Below are 22,289 nucleotides of genomic sequence, written 5' to 3' on the forward strand. Positions count from 1 at the left end.
ATTGAGACATGATGGCAGTCTCGCTTCGGTTGCCTCTGGACGCTCGTTCTATTCAGGAAATTCTGGCTTTTAACTAGTATACACCACAGGATTAATCGTGCTGTGTCGCCAGTGAGCTAAATGAATTACACATCTGACCAGCAGGTGGCGATGTTGAACTCATCTAGCCCTTTACCGGTGACGAAGAAGAAATGTAAACAGCAGTGGCGGTATAGTGGGGTTGGGATGGAGCCACAGGTGTCTGGGAGAGACGGAAAGGACAAACCCGGAGATGGGGCACACAGCTGTCTGAACTCCGGCATGTTTCTTAGCGGATTTGACGGGCAATCGAGGCTGCTGCTTCGGTCACTGATGTCCGGAACCTCCGGGACCTCAAGGGCGCTGGGCGTCTTCCACAGGCAGCAGCGGGCTAACCCGGAGAGCTCACTGTGCGACTTCATAGAAACACTGTGCAGAGACGAAATAACCCACACAGAGGCTGACGCTGAGTTTCTAACCGTGTGAGTAAAGTACACAGAAAAAACAGTTAAATTATAAGGTGGGGATCTCTGCCTGCTTAAGTCATCAGTCCCACAGGCTGTGTGCGTTTAGACTGAACGTAAATGCTCCAGTGTAGAGTTAGTTTAGCATTCACATAGATATTTTAGGGTAAACAGACACACATACATGTGTGAAAAGTAGGGTGAAGATCAAATCAGTGTTTCCTTACCTCTTTTGTTTTAGATCCTTTAGATAGCTCCTTTGCCACATTTCCTTGGTTTTATTGCAGTCTAAGAAGTCACTTTAATCAGTATTTAGCAAGCATGCATCTCCCCCAAAATGATTTACATTTGTGAAAAAAAGTGTCATAAATACTGATGGTCACAAATCAGTTTTGTTTTTTTTAACTTCTGCTTTTTTCTTAAACATGAACTTTTTCTTTGTCTACACAACTTCAGAGACCAGCTGACGGTTTCTTTGGTTTTTCCTTACCTCTTCTAGTAAACCACTAGTGTGCCTGTTTCCACCTTTATTTAAACAAAACCTGCTGTCATTCATCCACCTGGTGCATTCTGTTCTTCCTCGGACCGCTGTACTCCATCTGATCAAATGTCTCAGCCAGGACTCTCGTCCAAACCCGTGGGTGACTGCTTTGTGCAGACAACTCGAAAGAGACCTGGAAACCCACCGTGAGGTGCCTCTGTACACCACACTGTGCAGCCAGAGACTAAAGGAGCTCTCCCAGCATTTGATCGGATCTGCTGAAACTGGAGGATGGACCAAGTGTTTCAGCAGTCAAACAGAATTTGAATCCCAGAGTACATCTGATTTATCTGAGCTGGGGACACAGAGGAAAAGAAAGGGCAGTTTTGTAAGCGTGGGGTCTGATGGTGAAGAAACGGGATCACAGAGTAAACGGATAAAGATGGATGATAATGAGTGTGTCACAGCCGAAGAACTGAGAGTTAACAAGGAGATGCCGGGAGCGCCAGAAAGTGATGCTGCAGCAGAAACTCCAGCCTCAGACAGTTCGTGTGATGGCCTGCCTGAACATATAAAGGTAAAAACCACTATACAAAGAAGGGTACCCTCTCCACGCTGAAATCTTTCTGCCAATTTCAATGTTTGTTTTGTCCTTAGAGGAGCAGAAGTTGTAAAACGATGAGCTGATTTACTGTTTTTGTGTTTAAGGTCTGTATTCCTCAGATAAAAGAACTGTTGGAGAGTCAGACGGAGGTAAGAAGATTTTATTTTCTTCTAGCTCACTCAGTGCAGACAGTAAGTGACATTTAGTCTCACTGTCATTCTTTTTGTGTGTTTCAGTGGGACCAGAGCTCCACAGATGTGTTCAAAGTGCTGAACAACTGTGATTCAAACCAAGTATGTCCTCAATAATTTAACCTGCGTTTTTACTTCGAAAATGGGTGGATTTGACTTAAATTACAAAAAAAACCTATTCAATAAGATCTGAAACTGTCATTAAAGTGCAAACGAGCTGTTTTCACACATTTCCATGAAACCAGAGTTGCTTTTTGCAACCAGAAGAGTCGCCCTCTGCTGTTCGTTAAAAAGAATGAAGGTGTAGGGCAATCTTTTAAATCTGTTATACTATTTAAAATCCTTAGGGCTGATAAACAAGATCATATTTATAGGAGGAATAACAGATATTAAATATAGGACTGACACCAGTGGTTGGGACCATCAACTGAGTAGCAGAGTCATTTTCTCATTGATCTCTGTTGGGTTCCAGAGAATATATCAATATTTTATGTACAATCTGCCGTTGTGATTGGACTTATCCCAGGTCCTTCCCTGCCCTGTTTAGGTGGAGGTGTTATGCAGCATGCTGAATTTCCCGGGCTTACCTGACCAGGCGCTGCCTACACTGTGCAACAGTGTTTTGGCCCTCTCTCCTGACCTCAGCTACAGCACTGCTGCAACGCTAATCAAGAGCCTTCTGCTGGAGAAGGTAGAACACTGAGTATGAAAAATAAGCAACATGTGTTTCTGTGTTTGATCGTGACAGGATATTGTTTCACCTTACAGGTGCTGTCCCTGTCAGAGCCGGCCTCCAGGTGTCTGGTTACCGCGGTGACATCCCTGTGTAGCCGCTATCCCAGACCAGTGTGCCAGGCTCTAATCGGACCAGTACTAGAGAAGGAGAACATAGGTGAGATAAAGGGAAACGGTGTCACTGAAACCGACTACAGAAATTACTTAATAATAATCCTGGTTTGTGATCTTGGTCAGCTGCTAAGATGGTATGTGATTTAATAAGGTCTGGTGTTTACAAGCACTTAGTTAAAGCAGTGTGACTTGTACAAAAGTGATATATATATATATGTCCTGCACTTTTCTTCTTACTGTGATGCAACGTGTCAAGCAGGTTTTCTGAAAAGTGCATCACCGCACCATCTCCACCAGCCTGAACAGTTGATATGAGGCAGGATGGATCTGTGTTTTCATGTTGTTTAAACCAAATTCTCCCCCTACCTCTGATTGTCGCAGCAGAAATCGAGAGTCATCAGACCAGGCGACATTTTTCCCATCTCCTATTGTCCAGTGTTGTTGAGCCCATTTCCTGTTATTACTGACGGGAGTGACACCCAGTGTGGTCTTCTGCTGCTGTAGCCCATCTGCTTCGAAGTTCATCGTGGTGTGCATTCAGAGATGCTCTTCTGCATACCTTGGTTGCAATTAGTGGTTATTTACATTACTGTTGCCGTGCCCAGCTTGAAGCAGTCTGTCCATTCTCCTCTGACTTCAGCTGTTTCAGTGGATCAACAGATTCTGAAATACTCAGACCAGCCCAGCTTGCACCAGCTACCATGTCACGTTCAAAGTCACTAAAATAACCTTTCTTCTTCACTCTGATGCTCAGTTATAACTTCAGCAGGTCATGTGTTCACATCTCTATAGATACAATTGCTCACACTGATTGATAATGTTTGCTAACAAGCAGTTGAACAGATGTACCTCATGACATAGCTGGTGAGCGTGTATGTGCACTGATTGTTTCAGGGAAATCGGAGAGTTACAGAGCAGCAGAGCAGGCATGGATTCAGAACCCTGGTTTAAATACACATTAACAGGACAGATGCTTTGATGTGATAGAGCTCCTTTTACTCAGGCTTTGCTCCCAGCATGAATTAATCCTTTTGAACTTGTTTTGTTTTCAGGGCCTCCACAGGCTGAGCTGCTCAGCAGACTGATAGAAAGCTGCCTGGACTCTCACTACAGACTGCTGGTGGTTCAGTAAGTATGAAGTTAGGTTCTGTTTTCACTTGTAACTGCTGCGACAAAGAAGCTTCGCATATTAACGGACACATGGTTAGTAGTAAATGACTAACCCTCCTGCTTTTTTATGTTTTGTTTTTAAAGAATGACATTGAAGATTGCATGGAGCGAGACAGTGCTATCTATTATCCACAGCTTGCTAGACTCAAAGGTAATCCAGATGTTTATTCGTGGGAAAGAGCTGCAAGACCTGTTAGTCATAATACTCACTGTCACTGAGCCACCTGTTTTGTCTGTTCCCCCCAACAGCCTGTCTTGAATGAAGAACTTTTCACACAGTTCACAGAACAGCTCGTCAGTCAGGCTCCTCGTTTCACAAAGTCTGTGAAGTTTGCAAAAATGATGCTCACAGTACTCACCAAATACAGCATTGATGTAAGTATGATTGGGATCACAGATAATCTCTGTACAGTGGATGAAATGGTGTGTGATAACCTTCTGCGTATAAATGATTGCATTTCCAGGTGACTGCTGCACACAAACACTCCTTGTCCAGCTGCCTGATGTTAAATGAGACCTTCCTGAAGAAGTCTCTACAAGCTGCTTTGAAACGAATCGCAGACACGTGACCTCACTACCTTTTCACCTAATTTACATTAAAAAAAACCTGTGTAAATAAATTAAACTGACAATAAAGAATCTTAATTCACCAGTCTGACAGGGCTGATATTGTTTTTTATTACTCAATTACTTAATGCCATTTAGTGCAAGTTGTTGAAAAAGATGACCTTTAAGTCGTAGAAAGAAAGTCAGTCTCTCCATCAGATGTATTTCCCTATATTCTCTAGCACTTACTCTACTCGGGGAGGATCCTTCTTAAGCCAATTCCTTGTTATGGCCTTTTCAGATGCGATCAACAGGATTTAAAAAATATATCTGTCCTTTTTTTAGAATCAAATCTCTGGGTAGCAAACCCAGGAGGAAGATCCTGGGATCCTTAGGGATGCATAGGACATGATGTCATCTGTTAACTTGGATATGCTGTCCTAAAATGAGGTCAATTGTGTACACGTCCAAAAGATATGAGAGTGATTGGCGTTCGGGTGACCACGCTGTCTCAAAGCCTCCATTTTTTAAAGGTTAAAAAAAATTATTCAAACTTTGGGGTTCCCTAAAAATGTCTTACAGTACCTCAAAATCTAATAATTTTTTTCTGTTAAATCGCACAATTTTGTTCCAATTGTTTATTTTGCTTTTTAATATACATTTCATTTTAGCAGTGTTTGTGGCGGTCATGTTTCCGGTTATATTTAATAAACATGGTCTTAAAAAGTAGAGCTACTAAATAGAATTGTGAGACTCGTACCAAATATATATAATATATAAATTGTTTTATAGCAGCGTATGGTCTTTCAAATCAAAAAGTTTTCACAGGCTGTAAGCAGCATTGTGAAAAACTATGCACGCCTCATAATTCAGTAGCTTCTAGAACCACCAGTAACAGCAATAACTTGAAGTCTTTCTGCTTTGTTTTGCTTTATCACAATCTCATATCATTGTGGAGGAATACTGACTCACTGTTTTTTGTTTTTAAAGGTTATTCACTTCATTGAGCTCTCTTAAAATCCTGCCACAGCATCTCAATCAGGTTGAAGTTTGGACTTTGACTGAGCCATTGCAACATCTTGACTCTTTTTCAGTCATTCTGTTACAGATTAGCTGATGTGTTTAGGCTCATTGTTCTGTCGCATGACCCAATTTGTGACAAGCTTTAGCTGTCAGACTGATGGCCTCGCATTTAACTCTAGAATACTTTGGTATACAGTGGCTGCAAAACAAGCACAGATCATCACTCCACCAGTTGGTATGATGTGTTTGTGCCTATTTGTTGTTTGGTTTAACATACCTAATGCTCCACACCAGCAAACTGATTTATAAGGGAGTTCAAGCAAATGCATTTGATTAACAGCTGTCATTTACACTCTTTATTCCTATAGCAATCGTCAGGGATTTTTCACAGGACTATAATTTTGGAACAAAGAAAATCACCTGAAACAGCCAGAGCTCAACTTTTCATATTATAATTTACAACAGCATAAAAACTGTAATGACAAAATTTAACAAAGACAGCTGAATTATGTAACTGTTATGCAACCAACTATTCAGCTTTATAAGTAGGTAAGTATCCTTCAGTAGTTTTATAGGTATTTTACTTTTTTATGTATATGTTTTATCGTAGACGCAACTTTTTAAATTATAACTGAAGCAAGCACAAAAATATATGTTATTTTAATATATAAGTTTTGTTGATTTCTATCGGAAAAAAGAAAAAAGCTCGCGCTTTCTGATGGCGTCACGGATCGCCTTTATGTCGCGTAACGTCCGACGTCACTTCCTTTTCCAGCGTAGCACGACGAGAGCGACGAGCTGCCAAGATGAGGTCAGGCTCCATTTTTCCCAATAAATGATTAAAAACCTCATTTTAAACGCGCTTTTCTTTATTGTGTTATTCTTCTAGATACGTAGAGTCGTCATATTGTCCGGCTTTGTTTATATTTTATTGTATGTTGTAGTTTATTGACGCTAAAGGTGCGGCATGGGACCGGTTCATCTGCCGGTGTACCGTCAGCGCGCTATGTTTCTCAGATGTAATCCGTCGTCATCCGCATATTTAAAATATATTTACAGTCTTCATCTAATCTCTGCTGTTTAGTTTAATGCTCTTAAATAACGGAAACTTATTTTTTCACGACTTTTGTGGCTGCTTGGTGAACTTTCAGCGCTGTGCTTTAGCATCATTAGCGGTCTTAGTTCTCTTGCTGATAGTAGTAGTGACGTTAACTTTTTTTCTGACGTTTTCCACATTACAGTAAGGTCTCCAGGGATACTTTGTATGAAGCCGTGAAGGAGGTCCTGCAGGGCTCCGTGGCCAAGCCGAGGAAGTAAGCAGATCCGAACAGCTGTAACCAATGATTAAAGTGCAGTACTGAAAATACAGGACGTGTGTGTAACCTGTCATCTCTTTGTAGGTTTGTGGAGTCGGTGGAGCTTCAGATCAGCCTGAAAAACTATGATCCCCAGAAGGACAAGCGTTTCTCCGGCACTGTCAGGTTCGACCTTTTACTGTCTCACCCACCCTTTTCCCTGTGTGTCTCCAGCCCTGTCTGAGTATCACAGCGGCCTGTTTAACGGCCACATAGTACATGAAAACTCAGTCCAGACAGGCCAGGAGCAGACATGGAGAAGTACTCTGGGTAGTCTGACTGAGCTTACTCAGCTTTCTGCTGGGAAAGGCGAAGCAGGCGGACCCCTACCCTGGGTCTTAAAACATGAGGGGAGGCTTTGAGTGGCTGAGCTGCTAAGTTCACGCCCTCATGCCGACCAATTTGCTTGTATTACCTAAGAGGTCAGCTGGACGCCAGCCCCTGTGGTGGTATGGGTAAGACTTTTTCTACTCCACAGTAAAGTCAGGTGGTTTCATGAAGGGTCAAATTATATCATCACATGTTGAATGAGTTGATAATTATTTCTCAGAGGTTGAAATGTGGTTGTGAGCACAGTCACTAAAAATGTTTTGTTGACATGCAGGCTGAAGACTCTCCCCAGGCCAAAGTTCTCCGTGTGCATCCTGGGAGACCAGCAGCACTGCGACGAGGCCAAAGCTGCTGACATGCCACACATGGACATCGAGGCTCTGAAGAAGCTCAACAAGAACAAGAAGCTGGTCAAGAAGCTCGGTACGGTGTCCACAAGATTACAGACAAACTGCCTCATCTGTGACCAAAGTCTGTCAAGGCTTTCTAATGTCCTCGTTTCTTCCTCTTCCAGCCAAGAAGTACGACGCCTTCCTGGCCTCTGAGTCTCTGATCAAGCAGATCCCTCGTATCCTGGGTCCTGGGCTGAACAAGGCCGGCAAGTTCCCTTCACTGCTCACCCACAATGAGAACCTGAACACAAAGGTGGATGAGGTCAAATCCACCATCAAATTCCAGATGAAGAAGGTGAGTTCTGCTGCTCCCTGGCTTTATGGTTTCATTATCTAACGCTTAGTTTGAAGAAGTTGATCAGTGTGGAGTAACCTTGCTGCTTGTTGTAGGTGCTGTGTCTGGCTGTGGCCGTAGGACATGTGAAGATGACAGAAGATGAGCTTGTGTACAACATCCACCTGGCTGTCAACTTCCTGGTGTCGCTGCTGAAGAAGAACTGGCAGAACGTGCGTGCCCTCTACGTCAAGAGCACCATGGGCAAACCCCAGCGTCTCTACTAAATACAGTTTTTCTATTAATAAAAGTGGAGATTCTCCAAAGTTGGCTGCTCTGAGTGATTTATTTTTTTAAATTTCATTACTGAGGTCTTTTATCACCAACTGATAGTATCTGTAATTCTCATATGAAACGTGTGTAACAGTGTAATACATAGTTGCACAACTCTGGTAACTTTAGTCTGTATAATGTAAACTTGCTCTGCCCTCAAAATGTGAAATTCAGGTTTTGGGAGAAATGACAGGAAGGTGCTCAGGTTTTCATGCCTAGAGAGATTTTGAAAGTTATTATGACTTGAAGACATTAAAATGATTAATAGAACTGACAGGGTTGATATCTTTTGGGATGACAAAGATTTTCAATGAGGGATAATATGGATTGAAGCTTTTCTACACTTATTTGACCCCTTAAAGCAGCTTGTGCTATCGGCCTCATTCCACCATTAGCTTCACACCCTCAACATGCACCCTTCTATGAACAGGGCCAACTCAGGGGTCAGTACCTTGTCCAAGCATGTGCCAGCAGGCATACCAGAGGACCCTGGGATTGAACCACCAACCCAGGCTAGTGAGCCCGGGTATTCATCCCAAATAATTAGTGGATGGGCATTAGGTGTCTCTGTTGGTCTGTGCTTTGGCGTGCATTAGCAGGACCTGGGGCCTATGTTTAAAAAAAAAAAAGCGCCCTCATTCCTGTCTCTGGCTAGTGTGGCTCTGACCAGCTCATCTACAGTGTGCTTACTGAGTTTCTGCACTGCCACTCATACTTTACACTATACAGACTTGTTGATAAATAAATGTTCTTGCAAATTTCTTATTCAAATGGATTTATGGTACCATCTCGTCTTCATCACAGTCTTTGGGCTGAGCTTGAACTGTCCTCTAATGGTCTTTGATAAATAAAGGTCTAATATTCGACTGATGCAGATCACAAATGTGTATGTAGACTGAAAAATGGGAAGCAGAGTGTTAATAAGATCTACGGCTCCTGACCGATGTAATCTCCTCATGGGACCCCTGTACCCTTGTGTCCTGTCCTGCTGAAGCTTTTAAAACCCAATTATTTATTCATGAGATTAAGTGAACAAGCTACTCCCTTTGCTTCTACAAGATGTTATAGAGTGTAGTATAACATGGTGTATTATATAGTATGGAAGCAGGGTGAACTGTGGAATTGGTGCATTTGATTTATTAACTGGTACAACACTAGTTTTAATTTACCACATACAAACACAGCTTCCCATGAGCCTCTTGGGCCAGTCGTCCTATTCTGGTCTGACAGTGGATCTCTTAATAGGATTATCTATTCTCGGGACTGGAGAAAGGCCGAGGAGCAAATGAGCCAAACACTGACTCGTGAGAATATTTTTGTGCGTTCACAAATGATGAAGAGTCCACTGTGAACTCTGAAGTGAATCTGAATACTGTAATCAGGCTTTCTCTGACATTTGGATTAACTCTGGTGAAGAAAGAGGCTGACGCAGTAATGAGCGCTGAGGTGAGTAACCAGCTGTCCTACCTGTTCCTTAAACCAGTCATTTAACACCTCGGAGGGCTAATAATGTCTTTCAAATGTTTTCAGCCAGAGGCAGAGATCAGCATCTACAACCTGCCCAACATGCCGGACAGTGACGACAGCGGGGAAGGTTAATGGCTTAAAAATAATCATTTTTTTAAAAGGTCTAAAAAGTTTCTAAATCAGTTTGAACTTTTTAACAGAAACTAGCCAAGAGGAGCCGCCAATCGCAAGCTGGAGTGAGCTGCCCATCATAGAGCGCGTCGGCCTCAATAGGTGACATTCATACGTACATATACAACCAAATGATAACCGCCAGATTTAATTAGAAGTGATATCAAACTGTCAGACTTCTTGTTTCCTAACAGTGTAGAGATGTCAGAGAAGGATTTGGAGGTAAGTAGTCTAAACTTCCCCTTCATTAAAAACATTCAGTAGGTTTTAAACTTTGTTTTTTAATGTGCTGCACTTGAAAATTTACATACAGAATGTGGGTTATTTGATTATAAGTTCAAGATTTCTGTATTTCGGAACATCTACGGTTTCTTTAAAGTTTATTTATCCTTAAATCTCAACACCAGGCAGAGCCACAGGTATCTGAAATGCAGGAGGACACTGAGAACTTGAATGAAGTTGTTATGTTTTTGTTTCTTCTCTTAGATGGCTTTCTCTCAGATCGCCTTGTCTTTCCGCTGTGATCAGTACACCCTGAAGCAGAGGCTGCAGGCGGAGGAGCACGCCCGTAACCTGGCTGAGGAGAACATCCAGCTAGAGCTGAGTAGAGGCAGGGAGACCCTGGAGGTACTGTATGTAACAGGCTATTATCTGTAGTGAGTCTTTTTGGCCTCAGCAGGCTGCAGGTACAAGTGTGATCCTGTGGGATTTCAGATACTGAAGAGCCTGTGTTTGGACAGCAAGCGCAGCAAGATCCTGCAGAAGCTGGAGCTGTCCCTGGACATCCTCGGAGGCACCGTGGAGCGGATCTCTAACACGGCAGAGGTGCTTGGTGCCGTGCATCAGGTACAGTAAGGCCTCTCTGCTCATGCACTGTGGGTCAGGCTCAGTTAAAAGCAAGTGTTACTGCTATATTGGGACCAGCACTACTAGTAGGAGTTTTCTCTTTATCTCCTGCTTTGTTCAGGAGGCTCGAGTGAGTAGAGCAGTGGAACTCATGGTGGCTCACGTGGAGCGCCTGAGGAGGCGATATGACAGAAATCTAGCTGAGCTGGAAGAAGCCAGGAGGATGATGATGCAGCAGCAGCAGCAGAGCTCCTGCAGAAACATCACAGATCCCAGAGCCTCCACAGGTTTCTGCATCAGTGGCCTGTTTCTTGTTACTTGTCTTCTTCTGTGGTTGTATGCAAAGTTTGAGTAATCGCTGGATTTATTGTTGTAGATCCAGAGGAAAGTGACAACATAAAGAAAGATAATCAGCAGGTATGCATTTTTGGATGCTTGTAGCATCTAATGTAGGTTTAAACAATCTTTTGAACTTCAATCTGCCTTTTATTTGTGTGTTTTTTTAACAAGAAGCATGTCCGTAGAAGGGTCTGTGTATCAGTAATTTCCAGCCAAACTCAGGTAAAGATTTTCCTGAATAAACCTTCCTGCTTTCTTCTCATGTTATCAGCCATAAACCACAGGGAGTGTCTTCTTTGTCTCCAGGATAGCAAAAAGCGAGACTCCAGAAAGCGTCTCTCTTCCAGCAAGAAGGCCGTCCCTTCCTGCCCGTCTCCCATGAGCTCAGAGTACAGCTACTCTTTCGTGACCAAGGACGACAGCTACTCAGTGGAGGACAGGTGAACTAGAGCCAACAGGTATATTTTTTGGTATCCTAACTACATGGTAACATTTATCACGAACATGTCTTACTGCAGGCCACACGATCCAGATGAAACTCCATCAGAAGCTCTTCCAGGACCCGCTCCCATCCTAACCCCAGAGAGCGTCCCATCAAAACCAGTGAACAACAGCAAGACTCTGAACAAAAAGTATGACACTATTCAGAGGAGGTGGACTAACTGAGAGACACACAACAGCCTGCAGTATTGACCGATTTCTGAAGCGTTTCGTGTCGGTATTGGTTGCTGCTGGCCCTGGGGCCTGTGTCTAGTTTAACAAATACAGCTCTTACTAAATTCAGCATTAGCAACTTTATCAACAAAAAAAGCATCACAGGCTTGAAGAAGTTACTGAGGCATGTGCTTTTATATTTACAGCTCCTCTCTGGATACTTTGCGGCCCAGACACAGGGGCAAAGCAGTGTTATCCAACAAAGGAAGGGAGAAAAAGATGGCAAATATCTACAGACGGATCTCCACAGTGGGGATGTAAGTGAACACAATGTCATGTTTTTTTGTTCTTTTTTAAAAGTGTATTATTTCTGATAATTTTGGATAAACACTAACCGACTGTTCTCTTCAGGTGGAGGCAACATCCTCTAGCTCACTGGCTGCAGCGCTGCCGGCTGGTTCTCCTGTGCACGTTTGTGATTTTCTGTGTCGTAACACTGAGTTACTTCTTGTGGTAGTTTCATGATACACAGTCATCAGTTGTTCATGTGAATTAGTGTGTCTACAATTGAGGGCTCTTTGTAAACAAACATAAAATGGTTTTTGATGGCCTGCTTTTGGTTGTTCATTGTGTTTGTCACAGGGAATCATACATTTTAGTAACATCCATCCATCCATTTTCTGCTGCTCGTCCAGTTACCAGGCGGGGTACACTCAGATGGGTCATTTTGGTAATATTTTTATTATAAATATACAAAACATATCAAAACTGATACAATCACTCGGTTAGTAAGAAAACACCATACTGCAGTGAAAACTTTCACCAAAATTGCCCTTAAAGGCATCAGTGGTTAATAGGAGTTAATAAGCAAGATTCAAATGTTAAGATTCAGCTCACTTCACGTCATTACCAGACAGATTTCACTATGTATATCTACACATATACCTTTAAAAACTCATTGCTGTGCGTGCTCATAGGTGGCGTATCATAGTTTTAGTGATAAGTCTATGTTGCAAAGGAAGGCAGGGGGGTTGGGGGGTGTCTTTAAATAATAAATATAGAATATAAGTCAAAAATTATATTAGAAATGAGGAAAGCTATTTTAAATCTACTGTGGGTGAACTGCATGTGCAAAATGTGTTCCAGCCACAAAAAAAGGTCTTCAAACAACAGCAAGTTTATGGTCTTTGTTGAAATAAGCTATGAAACTGTATCAGATTCATTTCACCTCAGATCTATCACCAAACAGTGTCAAATAAATAAAACTGGCATACCACCTTACATTAAATTAACCAGTGATACCAACAGGTCCACGTTTTCTGCATTATGTCAACAAACAATCTCACAGAGAGTCCAAAGACTTAATAAATAAAGGAATGAGGCATCATACTGCAGGGGGTTTTAGGCGCGTCAGCTACACCTGGCTCACAATCTCAGCATCCTCGGCTACAAACCACTGAAGGGGAGTCCCGTCTACAGCCCTCTGGAGAATCACGTTACCTGAACCCTGTGAAAAAAGTCACAAAGTCAGCATATTGTAAATACATTAGATCTCTAATCTAGTTCAGTAAAAAATATTTCATGCTGTTTTCAAGTGAAAATGTGTCAATTTGCCAGAAAATCCCATGGGGACCAAGCAACCTTAAATCATTGCTCTAATCAAAAAATAAGAGAAAGTGATGAATTTCCTCGAAGAAGTTATTTGAAAAAAACAAAACAAAACATAAAAACACAGGCTGTTGGCTCTTAATTGCTAATGCTACCCAGTCAAATGCAAAGCATTAACGCCATTGTTTGACCCACATATCACTAGAACACAAACTTCAATAAAAGATAAGTGTAAGTGTAACGAGTAATATCACAAACTAACCACCACCTACTACCAGGTTTAATTGACTTTTTATATAAATAACAGTACACATACTTTGAGTAACTTGAGTACCTTTGCTGTATCCCAGCCCACACTTTGGGAATCACTGATCTAATTTATGAAAGTAACAGCTTCAATGCATTAATATGTTGAGAGTCAAATGAAAAGGTACCGTGTTCAGTACCTACCTGTGCAAAAAGAGGCAGGTGAGGTGAAGTGGGGCTCGTAACGCTCTGCTGTTCGACGCAGCTCGGCCGTAGCTTCTGTAGCTGATTTCTTTGATGCCAGGATTTCAGCTCCTCTGATACGACCTCCCGGGGCAGCAGCCTCACGGCGTGGTTCGGGTACTCTTTCAGCGAGGGTGTCCGTACGAGCCTGGTGTAAGGCGGAGGGGGCTTTAAGATGCTTCTCGGTGAAGGTGTCCCCTCCTGCCACTGTCTTTGCTGAGTGCTGCGTGCCACAGGAGAGATGAAGCACTTCCCCATGTCTGGAGCTTGCGGGGAGAGGGGTCCATCTTCCGCCGCTGCCTTAACATAGCTGGCGCTCGTGTCTTTGTGCGTACTGGGGAAATGGGAGACTCCTTTCTTCTGTGCTCCAAAGTGGAATCCGTAAGGCGGCGGGCAGAGCTTTGGGATCTCAGTCGGCTTCTCCCTGCCAGGAGAGCTAATGCAAGAGGATGACGAGTGCTCTGAGCTGCTGTCCTCAGAGCCGGACTGGTAAGGACGCAGTGGAGAGTACTCCGGAGAGCGCACCATGAAGTCAGCCACGCAGCGTCGCTGGGGCAGCCTGGCTCGACCTCGACTGCTCTCTGAGCCGAAACGCTCCACGTCAGATGGCTTTCTTTTTGGAAGTCTGAGAAGGGACATTGTGTAAAATTTAAACCTTAATACATGCATTATTGTCTTTAATTCCTCTGATAATACAAATGACATAACTTGTCTGTGTACCTAAAGGACTGGGAGTACTGCCGGCGTATGAACAGCTCTGGGGTGGAGGGGGCGCTGGTGGAGCTGCTGTGACGCAGGGCAGAGTTTTTGACAAACTGAGTGAGAGGAATCCTGATGCTCTCTGCAGACACCTGGGCTGCTGCTGGGCTACTGCACACAGGAGACATGACATGAGATATCCCACACATTCAGAGAAAGGAAGCTTTACTATGTGCTAATCCAGCACAAGAAGTCTGACATTACACCTGAATTTATCTAAGTTCATCTGTCAAATGGAAAACTGTAAAATAAGGTACAATCTAGCTTGGAGTATAATAGTGTATTTCACTAGTTGTTAGCATTCTTCAGTCCTTACCTGGACCTGCTGCTGCAGGCGGACTGAGGTTTGGTGGCCTTTTGGTAAGGCTGGTCCAGACTGGACTCCTTCCAAGGGGAATTCTGGATGGGAGCGGGCTCGTGCTCCACACTGAGCTCGCTTGAGGACTGGTGCGATGTCTGCACAGTCTGGGCTGACAGCTGAAGGGGATCTGAATATGAAGCGTCCAACACTGGAGGTGAAAGGGGGCTGGATGTGTCCACATCTATACAGGATCGGAGAGAACATTAAATAATTATTTCTAAACCAAAACAAGTCAGTAGAGTATTCATTATTTTTAAAATTTTTTAAATCACATTATTAAAGTGAGTTTTGGAATTTTAAACACATATTTGTTTTTACACATGACCCGCAATTAATTTCATAAAAAGACATGTAGAATGATATGCATTTTGAATGTGACACCATGCTCTATCAGAGCTGTCTTTTCTTCTACTGCATATTTAAATGAATATCATGATAACCTTTAAAATTATACAGGTAGAAATGTATTTTCAGCTCACCATCATCCAGAGCCACCACATCGGAGAGTGAGCTGTCATCAGACATGCACAGATCTGCACACAGACGCCATACATTTTAAATTTCCATTAAATCCACTGCATGTTGCACAGCCTGGCCTGAAGGGAGCAGCAAAGTCACTCACCTTTGTTCTGGCTGCTGACGCTTGGTGAGTTGCACTCACTCTTGATTCTATGCTGGAACACGGCCTGCTGCAGTTCCTTCACTTTCTTCTCCTCCCTCTTGCACTGCTGCAGCCGGCCCTTCTTCTGCGGCTTACTGAGGTTCTCCTCGAGCGAGAGTTTGCGGGCTGCCTCATAAATCTGCCGCTGAAGGGCCAACTCAGTTTCAAGCGCTTGCAACTCTGAGTCCTATGAAAAAAAGGCAAACTCTAACCTTACATCTCAGCTGATGTGCTGTAGTTTCCTCTGCTTACTCACTCTTCCCACTAACACTTAACACTGATGGTGGTTTGTACCTGTTTATCTAGATGGATCAGACCTTCATCCAGCTTGAATGAAGCACCAATTCTCCTCCGAACACGTGGTGGCTTCTCATCTGGCATCATTGGATAGTCTGAGGGCAGTACGCCTGTCAGCTCCTGTGGGAACAAAACAAAAGTGGTGCTATAACGTAAAAAGAAGCAATCTTCAATATTGATTTAAAGCTAATCTTCATAAAAACTAGCCTAGGCATGTTTATACGCTTTAATCCAGGAGTCACTTACTGCCTCCCTGATGCAGAGTTTTCGGAGCTCCAGCAGGCAGATCTCCAAACGCTCCTCCAGAGATTGGTGCTTCAGCTTCAGGGCTCTGGTGTGGGTGGTGAGGTCCTTCAATGGGGACGTGGGGCTGTCAGGACCTGCAAACAACACACACAAAATCAGGCTTTACCTATCCACATCTATTATATTTTATATAGTGTATATGAAGTGTTGTTATCAGTTCAGCCAGTGCTGCACAACCGATGTGCAAACATTTATTCTCATACCCTGTATAACCAGGTCATTATGTACAATACTGAAGCTGTATTGTACTTTCCTGTCTGCATCATATGCTGTCATATGAGCTAACATTTGCTCTGCTGTGACGAGATGTTTTTAAATGCACTACATTATGAATCTGTATTAAATAATATAGTTAAACATGAGGGCAAACACAGAGCACTTTCTCCACAAAGATTAATCCACAGAGTTTAATGGATTCTTTCTTTGCCCACGCTTCGTCTCTCCACTTAGTTTCATGACATACACAGAGTCAGAAAGACCCACAGTACCTTCCACATATATTAAATGATATATATGATATGATAGAGTGCTTATGAAGAGGAAAATGCAAATATTTTAGAAATCTGTTAAAAACTTATTTAAAGGTAAAAAATAAAATAAACCCAAAGTTGAGCCAGCCACAATGGACTTCTCTGAGGAGGCAGAAATTATTCAAGCATAACATTAAAAAACTAAAACTTGACTTTCTGTTCAGGACTGCAAACAATTTGGCTTCTTAATAATAAAAAATAATAATAATGTGCTTTGCCACTTTTTCAGCTTTTTTTGTAACATTAATTTCAAAATTCATGAATATCAACATTAATTATATTATAGCATTAAAACTATCATTATGTTTGCACAGACTGGTGGATTAATCATTACAGGAACTGCCAATACTCTTCATATAGGGGAGCTATCGCAGAAACCTTACACTGAGTAGTGGTCTAATAAGTTTGTTATCTTGTTATGTCAGTATTGATATGGAGCTACAGCAGATATAGTACATTAGTACTGATGTAAAGCGTAGGTTGATAAATAGCAACAAACTTTTAAAAAAATGCTAAAGATGCAGTATGTTAGAGGAAATTCAGACAAAATGTCCCAATTACATATTTACAAAGTAAAAATATATAAGTTTATTTAACAAAATGTCACCTGATTTATTTATTTTTATTTCATTTCTCAAATGTTAATATAGCTATGAGCCTCAAATTCCATTATACTCCTAGCAGTAAGTAACAGTATAAATATGTTTTGATACTGATTATGTAGCACTAATCTGCAAAAATGAAAGATGAGATAATTGACTGGACATCTGTTTAGTACTGTCCTTACCGGAGTGCAGGATAATCCCACTGTCCGTGTCGCTGATCTCTTCTTTACTCTCGATGGCCGTCATCTTGTCTCTCTGCTCTTGACTTTTTTATATATACCTGTTGGAAACAACAGAGTTTATTCAGATTGCTAAAATGAGACTGTTTACTGCTAGGAATAAACTGCTTGTATTCCCCCTCACATGGATTCAATCACTCTGTCTCTGCTGCTTCACTTAACAAAAGTGAAAGACTGGCAAGTGTCCTTTTTACACACTTATCTGTGCAGCTCTCCATCTCCCTCCCCCTCCTCCACCCCTGTCGCCCACCCTTTGCTCAATCACAAAAGAAGCAGACCCCCACGGTTGACTCGGCACATGTGCGAGGGTTAATCTGAATCACGGTGCCATGGTGACGGGGCATGCTGCGGCTGCGGCTAGGGGAGTGTGTCGCCATGAGGCGTGTCAGAGGGCGTTTAAAGAGCCCGGACCCCGAAAAAGAAAGCAGATGGCAGTGGGAATTACCCCACTTATGGACTGCACCTGTTCCCCCTGTGCACCCCTTCCTCGGCTCCCATTCAACCAGTGTCCAGAAAACCCCCTGGGAGCTTTGAAGTGGAAGAATGTCTCAATGCTGGGCTTGTACTCGCAGCATCAGATCACAAGGTGCCTGCTGACTCCTGTGCAATGCTGAGCACAAAAACCTGGCCGACACAATTCTTGTTTATGACCCGCTCTGTCCCATTGTTGCTCTCCAGCAAACATGTGACTGATAATGAACTAAAACAAGGTGTGGAGTGGAACAACAGCAAGAAGAGAAAGACAGTGACAACAACAAATTGGAAATAGCGTTCAACAAGCTGACAGCCATTTAAAATCAGACCATGAGTCTGTGTGTGGTTGTTGTCTTGAAATTACCTTAGGGTAGCGGAGACAGAGAATGCTGCCTTTATTTTCTCAGTTTTGTAGGTCATTTGATTTATTTTGGATCTCACATGTCTCAGACTTATTCTAAAAAAGCTAGCAGATCACAAGAGGCAACATTATTGTCTCTAACATGATTAAAGGATGTTATTTCCTTGCCTTGCATCAATGCCACATATTCATAAACTTTTTGGAGCAGCCAAACCTCATTTGAAAAGTGAATGATGTGTCACTGGTCAGGAATAAAAGGGGAGGTAAGATGCCATGAAAATAGACACCACATGACAGTAAGGCTTCTGTGTATAATCCTTAGCTCCTGTGTTTGGTGATTGGTATCAGGCCTTTTCCTGTAGAGACAAGGAAGGCACAGAGCCTGCGTGAATGAGAACCTTCTCTGGCAGGATATTATTGTGTATCCTATAGGTTTTCTCCATTCAAAACAGCAACTCATGCGAATGGACACAGCTATGAGCAGCCAGTGGCACAATGGAACACAGCTAAGCAGCTCGAGTTAGTAAAACAACACTGCAACAAAGGGCCTGTGTCCCAAAACCAGCCTAAATAATCTGCTGCAGGCGCAATATCTGCTGACAACTGTGGCTTGAGCGGCTGTGCCGGGTCAATATTGAGACAAGGCTGTTGAGACAGCGAGAGAGTATCAGAATGGAGCAGGGCTGAGATTTTAAGGTGCAAGGTTGCGCTCCCAGACACATGGCTCCATGCTGCGGCAATCTAAAGCTAAATACGTCAACAGGAATCCAGCCTGGTAATCAGAGACAGACAGGGTAATGTGGGATTTACCCACTTACACCCCATAACTGTCTGAAGACTTTCACAAGAGTCTGTGGTCGGAGGTCTAGGCTGATTGAGTGAGTGAGTGGGTGAGTTGGTGGGTGTGTGGATGAGTTTGGGAAAAACTCTCACTTGAAGTCGCAGCTTATTGCCAAAATGCTGATGCCATTCGTCACAGCTTTCATAAGAACCTAGAGCCGTGGGATTGTTGACATTACGCTGTAAAGGAGCGCTAAAAAAACCCAAGACTTTTCATAATTGACTGTGACAGGAATAGCAGTCCATTTCCTGAAGTGAAGCTGCTGATAGCACAGTCTCCACCCGGAAGACCTGATTGATGTAGTCAAAACATCTTAATTCAGGGAAGTGTTTGATCACTGCTTATGATGTCTGCCTAGAAACACATCAGGAGTACGAGATGACTGTCCCACCCATCCTCACTGGTCACTGGACCATGACTGTGTAACATCTACGGAAGTTGATGTTTATGGCAAGAGATCACAATGCGGATTTACTGTCTCCCAGACTTCCCCCACCACCCTTTCCCATGAGCCTCTGGAGCTGCGTACTCCTGGATTGCGGCCATCACCACCGTGCTCATTACCACTGTGGTCGGCCCTGGAATTACCAACGGGGATCGTGAGGGTTGCCTGAAACCAGACCGAGGCCTGTTCGAACCCTGTAATTAAGATTCCCTTCTGAATGCTGATACTATGGAAGAAACCAAACGACTTTACAGCATGCCTTCTTTTTTTTTCAGAGTCTCATGGAAAGCCAAAATCCATTCAGCAAAATGGATCCGCTCTGTAGACAATATATGCTGCTGGAAGAAAAGTGTATCGGAGTGGGGGAGTTGCAGGCAAGAGAAAAAAATGAAGTATTGTATTACAAAGGACGTCACTGGAGTGAGATCCTTGCCTTAAGAAGCAGTGCTGAGTTTGAAAAGAGCAGTAAAAAGAGGCTGTGATAGCATGAGCTTCAAAAGCAATGGTATCAAAGACTTGATATGCCGTCAGCATCTTTCCTCTGACAAGTTTCATTCAGAACAACACTTTCAGGCAGACAATGCAGGGGTAATAAGCACCAAGCCGATCTGCTTTCAGTCACTGGAGGCCATATGCTGACCAGACACATCAGCTCTGTCACAGCCCAGTGACAGTGTAAATACCAAGGGCCAGAAGAGATCCTCCATTGTTCTCCAGAGGCTGAAGCATTGGCTGGGGGTGATCATGATTCATGACACCTTGTCCCTCTGAGTCATCATTTCTGAAGCCTCTGAATGGACACTGATGGTCATCTCAGGCCATCGCCGGGATGTGTTTACAGCTTGTCAAGTGCCCACCACTCACAAAAGAAGTGGAGGACGACACAGAGGTGTTGTCTCCAGCATCACAGTGACACTTCATGCCTGTCTGTGTTTGTTCTGCTGCTGCGGACAACAAAACAGCTGACACTGACAAGCCTTTTCCCAACCATAAGTCCTGCAGGGTTGTTTATCTGTGAAAGCAACCTGTTCATTCATTTAGCAGCCCAGTTATTATTGAGTCTGGTGGTTGTATTTCTGACATCTTTTTCTGGTCTGTAGTAGTCAGTGCTTCACTCAAGTAAAAACACCACACCCCAGTAATCCATTACAAGTAAAAGTCTTGGATTTGCATGTTTTCAAGTACTGAGAGTAATTGTACTTACTCTGTAACATTGCCAGACCATATTATACTAGTGGGTCGTTACTACTGACGCATAAATCAAATAAGCATTTCATAGCTGCTCACTAATCTACACATATCAACACACGGTACATTATATTTATGGTTTAGCTTAGCTCGCTTTTATATGAGTGTAAAAATAAGCAAGCACACAAGCAGTGAAATAAAAAGTGAAAAAGATTTTCATCTAAATTGTGCTGGATTAAAGGAGTATAAGAGAGAAATCTTTAAATGTGTCATAATAGCATATCCCTTGAAGTTATTTCTGTTTTTAAGCATTATATACCGCACAAATAGCCAGTTTAGCTAACTGCTCAGTAACGTTTCTCTAAAATTTAATTGTATAAAAACCTCCAGCTTTGCCTACCTTTTTGCTGTTTACATTAACATCGACGGTTATTTTCTGACTTCTTCTTTTTTTGCGGGTGAAAATAGTCTGTACTTACGTTTCAGCTTGCGGTCTGTTCCTCTACATCAGCATCTTTCCTGAGACAGCGAGAGTTCAAACTTTCTCTGGTCAGATGTGAGGGAAGAGCTCCGGACATCTGTTTCAGACGAGTCCACTTTCTGGATCAAACTACGGGCGGGGGTGAGCTTTGTTGATTTTTGCTTCAGTATTTATGTAAAAATATTCATTTTTAAATTAACTTACATTTAAGTCACAGCTCACGCTTTTGTAAAATAGAGTAATTTCGGCTTAACCGAATAAGTTTTTATTGTTTTCTGTCTGTAATGCCCCCCTCGCTTCTTGTATTGGGTTGGTCCGACGCTGCAGACTTTCCAGACACGCTTTGCGTATTGACACAGCACGCGACTCGCTGAGGGGGGGTTAATTTGAGAAAAGGCACAAAAGGCTAGAGGGAGGCGGTAGAGTCAAAGTTTTGTTAAAAGAAAGAAAGAAAACAGGACAGCTGGCTGGTAAGTGCTGGCTGAGAAGACCACGCTCTCCTCTTTCCTCCGCCATGATGATGAAAAATTGTGTACAGCGTGAGCCATTCACCCATTCATCCATTAACATAAATAAAACATAATTAAAATGAACAGAGAAATATAATTTTGATTGCTGTTTAGTTTCCACAAAGCTATATTACCATGTGATCTTCTTTGTAATTCATTTCCATGTAATTCGCTTAAATTTATTATTACTATTATTATTATTATTATTATTATTATTATTATTATTATTATTATATTTGATGCTAGCCCTTTTATTATTACTTTGCTCAGGTAGGCTACTTGGCGCCTTAGACAATGTTGCACCTTTACTCTTCACTACATTTATTTGACATCTGTAACCAACTAGTGCTCAAGTTCTTACACAAATTACATGTGTGTAACTTCTGAAATGCTAAACTATATAAAAAAGTTAAAATTATGAGAATAGCCTTTAGCCTATTTGCATGCGTACAATTATACAATAATGTTACCTCACATCTAACTTTAAAAGTACAGCACTTATGTGTTATTGCACATTTAAAGTTGTTCTGTTAATTCAATTTGCACATGTGGGTTTCTTTTGTGTATGACATAATTGCTAAAACTACTTAAAATTAATTCTGAAACAGCAAACTGGCTACTGCTATGT

At 42.5% G+C, this 22,289-nt stretch overlaps 4 protein-coding genes across 10 annotated transcripts; 3 read left to right on the top strand and 1 right to left on the bottom strand.

Moving 5' to 3' along the window:
- The first annotated feature begins 135 nt into the window (after positions 1-135).
- fance (FA complementation group E) lies at positions 136-4,437 on the top strand. The gene is made up of 10 exons (XM_003448223.5): positions 136-500; positions 982-1,540; positions 1,672-1,716; positions 1,804-1,860; positions 2,306-2,449; positions 2,527-2,650; positions 3,660-3,735; positions 3,862-3,928; positions 4,027-4,152; positions 4,242-4,437. Exons 1-10 carry the CDS (start codon positions 151-153, stop codon positions 4,344-4,346), a joined length of 1,653 nt encoding a protein of 550 aa, XP_003448271.3. The 5' UTR covers positions 136-150; the 3' UTR covers positions 4,347-4,437.
- A 1,603-nt stretch (positions 4,438-6,040) lies between these two features.
- rpl10a (ribosomal protein L10a) lies at positions 6,041-8,023 on the top strand. 2 transcript variants are annotated; one of them, XM_003448143.5, is made up of 6 exons: positions 6,041-6,157; positions 6,588-6,659; positions 6,747-6,827; positions 7,306-7,454; positions 7,546-7,718; positions 7,814-8,023. In XM_003448143.5, exons 1-6 carry the CDS (start codon positions 6,153-6,155, stop codon positions 7,982-7,984), a joined length of 651 nt encoding a protein of 216 aa, XP_003448191.1. In that variant the 5' UTR covers positions 6,041-6,152; the 3' UTR covers positions 7,985-8,023. The 2 variants fall into 2 exon arrangements, with proteins under 2 accessions (XP_003448191.1, XP_025757625.1); XM_025901840.1 differs by lacking the exons at positions 6,041-6,157; positions 6,588-6,659; positions 6,747-6,827 and adding an exon at positions 6,943-7,156.
- Positions 8,024-8,167: 144 nt separating this feature from the next.
- On the top strand, positions 8,168-12,118 carry LOC102080628 (lymphoid-restricted membrane protein). 4 transcript variants are annotated; one of them, XM_005478129.4, is made up of 13 exons: positions 8,168-9,476; positions 9,561-9,624; positions 9,698-9,770; positions 9,863-9,890; positions 10,155-10,295; positions 10,383-10,514; positions 10,636-10,801; positions 10,891-10,931; positions 11,025-11,075; positions 11,160-11,293; positions 11,372-11,485; positions 11,714-11,824; positions 11,919-12,118. In XM_005478129.4, the coding sequence occupies exons 1-13, from the start codon at positions 9,465-9,467 to the stop codon at positions 12,022-12,024; spliced, it is 1,173 nt and encodes a 390-aa protein (XP_005478186.1). In that variant the 5' UTR covers positions 8,168-9,464; the 3' UTR covers positions 12,025-12,118. The 4 variants fall into 4 exon arrangements, with proteins under 4 accessions (XP_005478186.1, XP_019204827.1, XP_005478185.1 ...); XM_019349282.2 differs by having other exon boundaries at positions 11,028-11,075; XM_005478128.4 differs by having other exon boundaries at positions 11,025-11,293.
- A 111-nt stretch (positions 12,119-12,229) lies between these two features.
- inavaa (innate immunity activator a) lies at positions 12,230-21,287 on the bottom strand. 3 transcript variants are annotated; one of them, XM_005478131.4, is made up of 10 exons: positions 21,151-21,287; positions 17,306-17,403; positions 15,929-16,062; positions 15,680-15,802; positions 15,347-15,572; positions 15,204-15,257; positions 14,680-14,905; positions 14,325-14,471; positions 13,566-14,229; positions 12,230-13,014 (listed from the first exon to the last, which is right to left on the bottom strand). In XM_005478131.4, the coding sequence occupies exons 2-10, from the start codon at positions 17,367-17,369 to the stop codon at positions 12,922-12,924; spliced, it is 1,731 nt and encodes a 576-aa protein (XP_005478188.1). In that variant the 5' UTR covers positions 17,370-17,403; positions 21,151-21,287; the 3' UTR covers positions 12,230-12,921. The 3 variants fall into 3 exon arrangements, with proteins under 3 accessions (XP_005478188.1, XP_003448270.1, XP_025757756.1); XM_003448222.5 differs by having other exon boundaries at positions 14,325-14,474; XM_025901971.1 differs by having other exon boundaries at positions 14,325-14,474; positions 21,072-21,156.
- Between the last annotated feature and the right edge of the window lie 1,002 nt (positions 21,288-22,289).

The sequence above is a fragment of the Oreochromis niloticus genome, linkage group LG20 (genome assembly GCF_001858045.2).
Source record: "Oreochromis niloticus isolate F11D_XX linkage group LG20, O_niloticus_UMD_NMBU, whole genome shotgun sequence".
Lineage (NCBI taxonomy): Eukaryota > Metazoa > Chordata > Actinopteri > Cichliformes > Cichlidae > Oreochromis > Oreochromis niloticus.

Bases quoted from the DNA above. Each gene is read 5' to 3' on its own strand.
- fance (XM_003448223.5), top strand. From the start codon at position 151: ATGTTGAACTCATCTAGCCCTTTACCGGTGACGAAGAAGAAATGTAAA. The intron at 1,717-1,803 runs GTAAGAAGATTT...TGTGTGTTTCAG, and splicing joins TGTTGGAGAGTCAGACGGAG to TGGGACCAGAGCTCCACAGA. The intron at 3,736-3,861 runs GTAAGTATGAAG...TTGTTTTTAAAG, and splicing joins TACAGACTGCTGGTGGTTCA to AATGACATTGAAGATTGCAT.
- rpl10a (XM_003448143.5), top strand. The intron at 6,828-7,305 runs GTTCGACCTTTT...GTTGACATGCAG, and splicing joins CGTTTCTCCGGCACTGTCAG to GCTGAAGACTCTCCCCAGGC. The intron at 7,719-7,813 runs GTGAGTTCTGCT...TGCTTGTTGTAG, and splicing joins TCAAATTCCAGATGAAGAAG to GTGCTGTGTCTGGCTGTGGC.
- LOC102080628 (XM_005478128.4), top strand. The intron at 9,891-10,154 runs GTAAGTAGTCTA...TTCTTCTCTTAG, and splicing joins TGTCAGAGAAGGATTTGGAG to ATGGCTTTCTCTCAGATCGC. The intron at 10,932-11,024 runs GTATGCATTTTT...TTTTTTAACAAG, and splicing joins TAAAGAAAGATAATCAGCAG to AAGCATGTCCGTAGAAGGGT.
- inavaa (XM_003448222.5), bottom strand. From the start codon at position 17,369: ATGACGGCCATCGAGAGTAAAGAAGAGATCAGCGACACGGACAGTGGG. The intron at 16,063-17,305 runs GTAAGGACAGTA...TGTTGTTTGCAG, and splicing joins TGGGATTATCCTGCACTCCG to GTCCTGACAGCCCCACGTCC. The intron at 15,573-15,679 runs GTACAAACCACC...TTTTTTTCATAG, and splicing joins TGATCCATCTAGATAAACAG to GACTCAGAGTTGCAAGCGCT.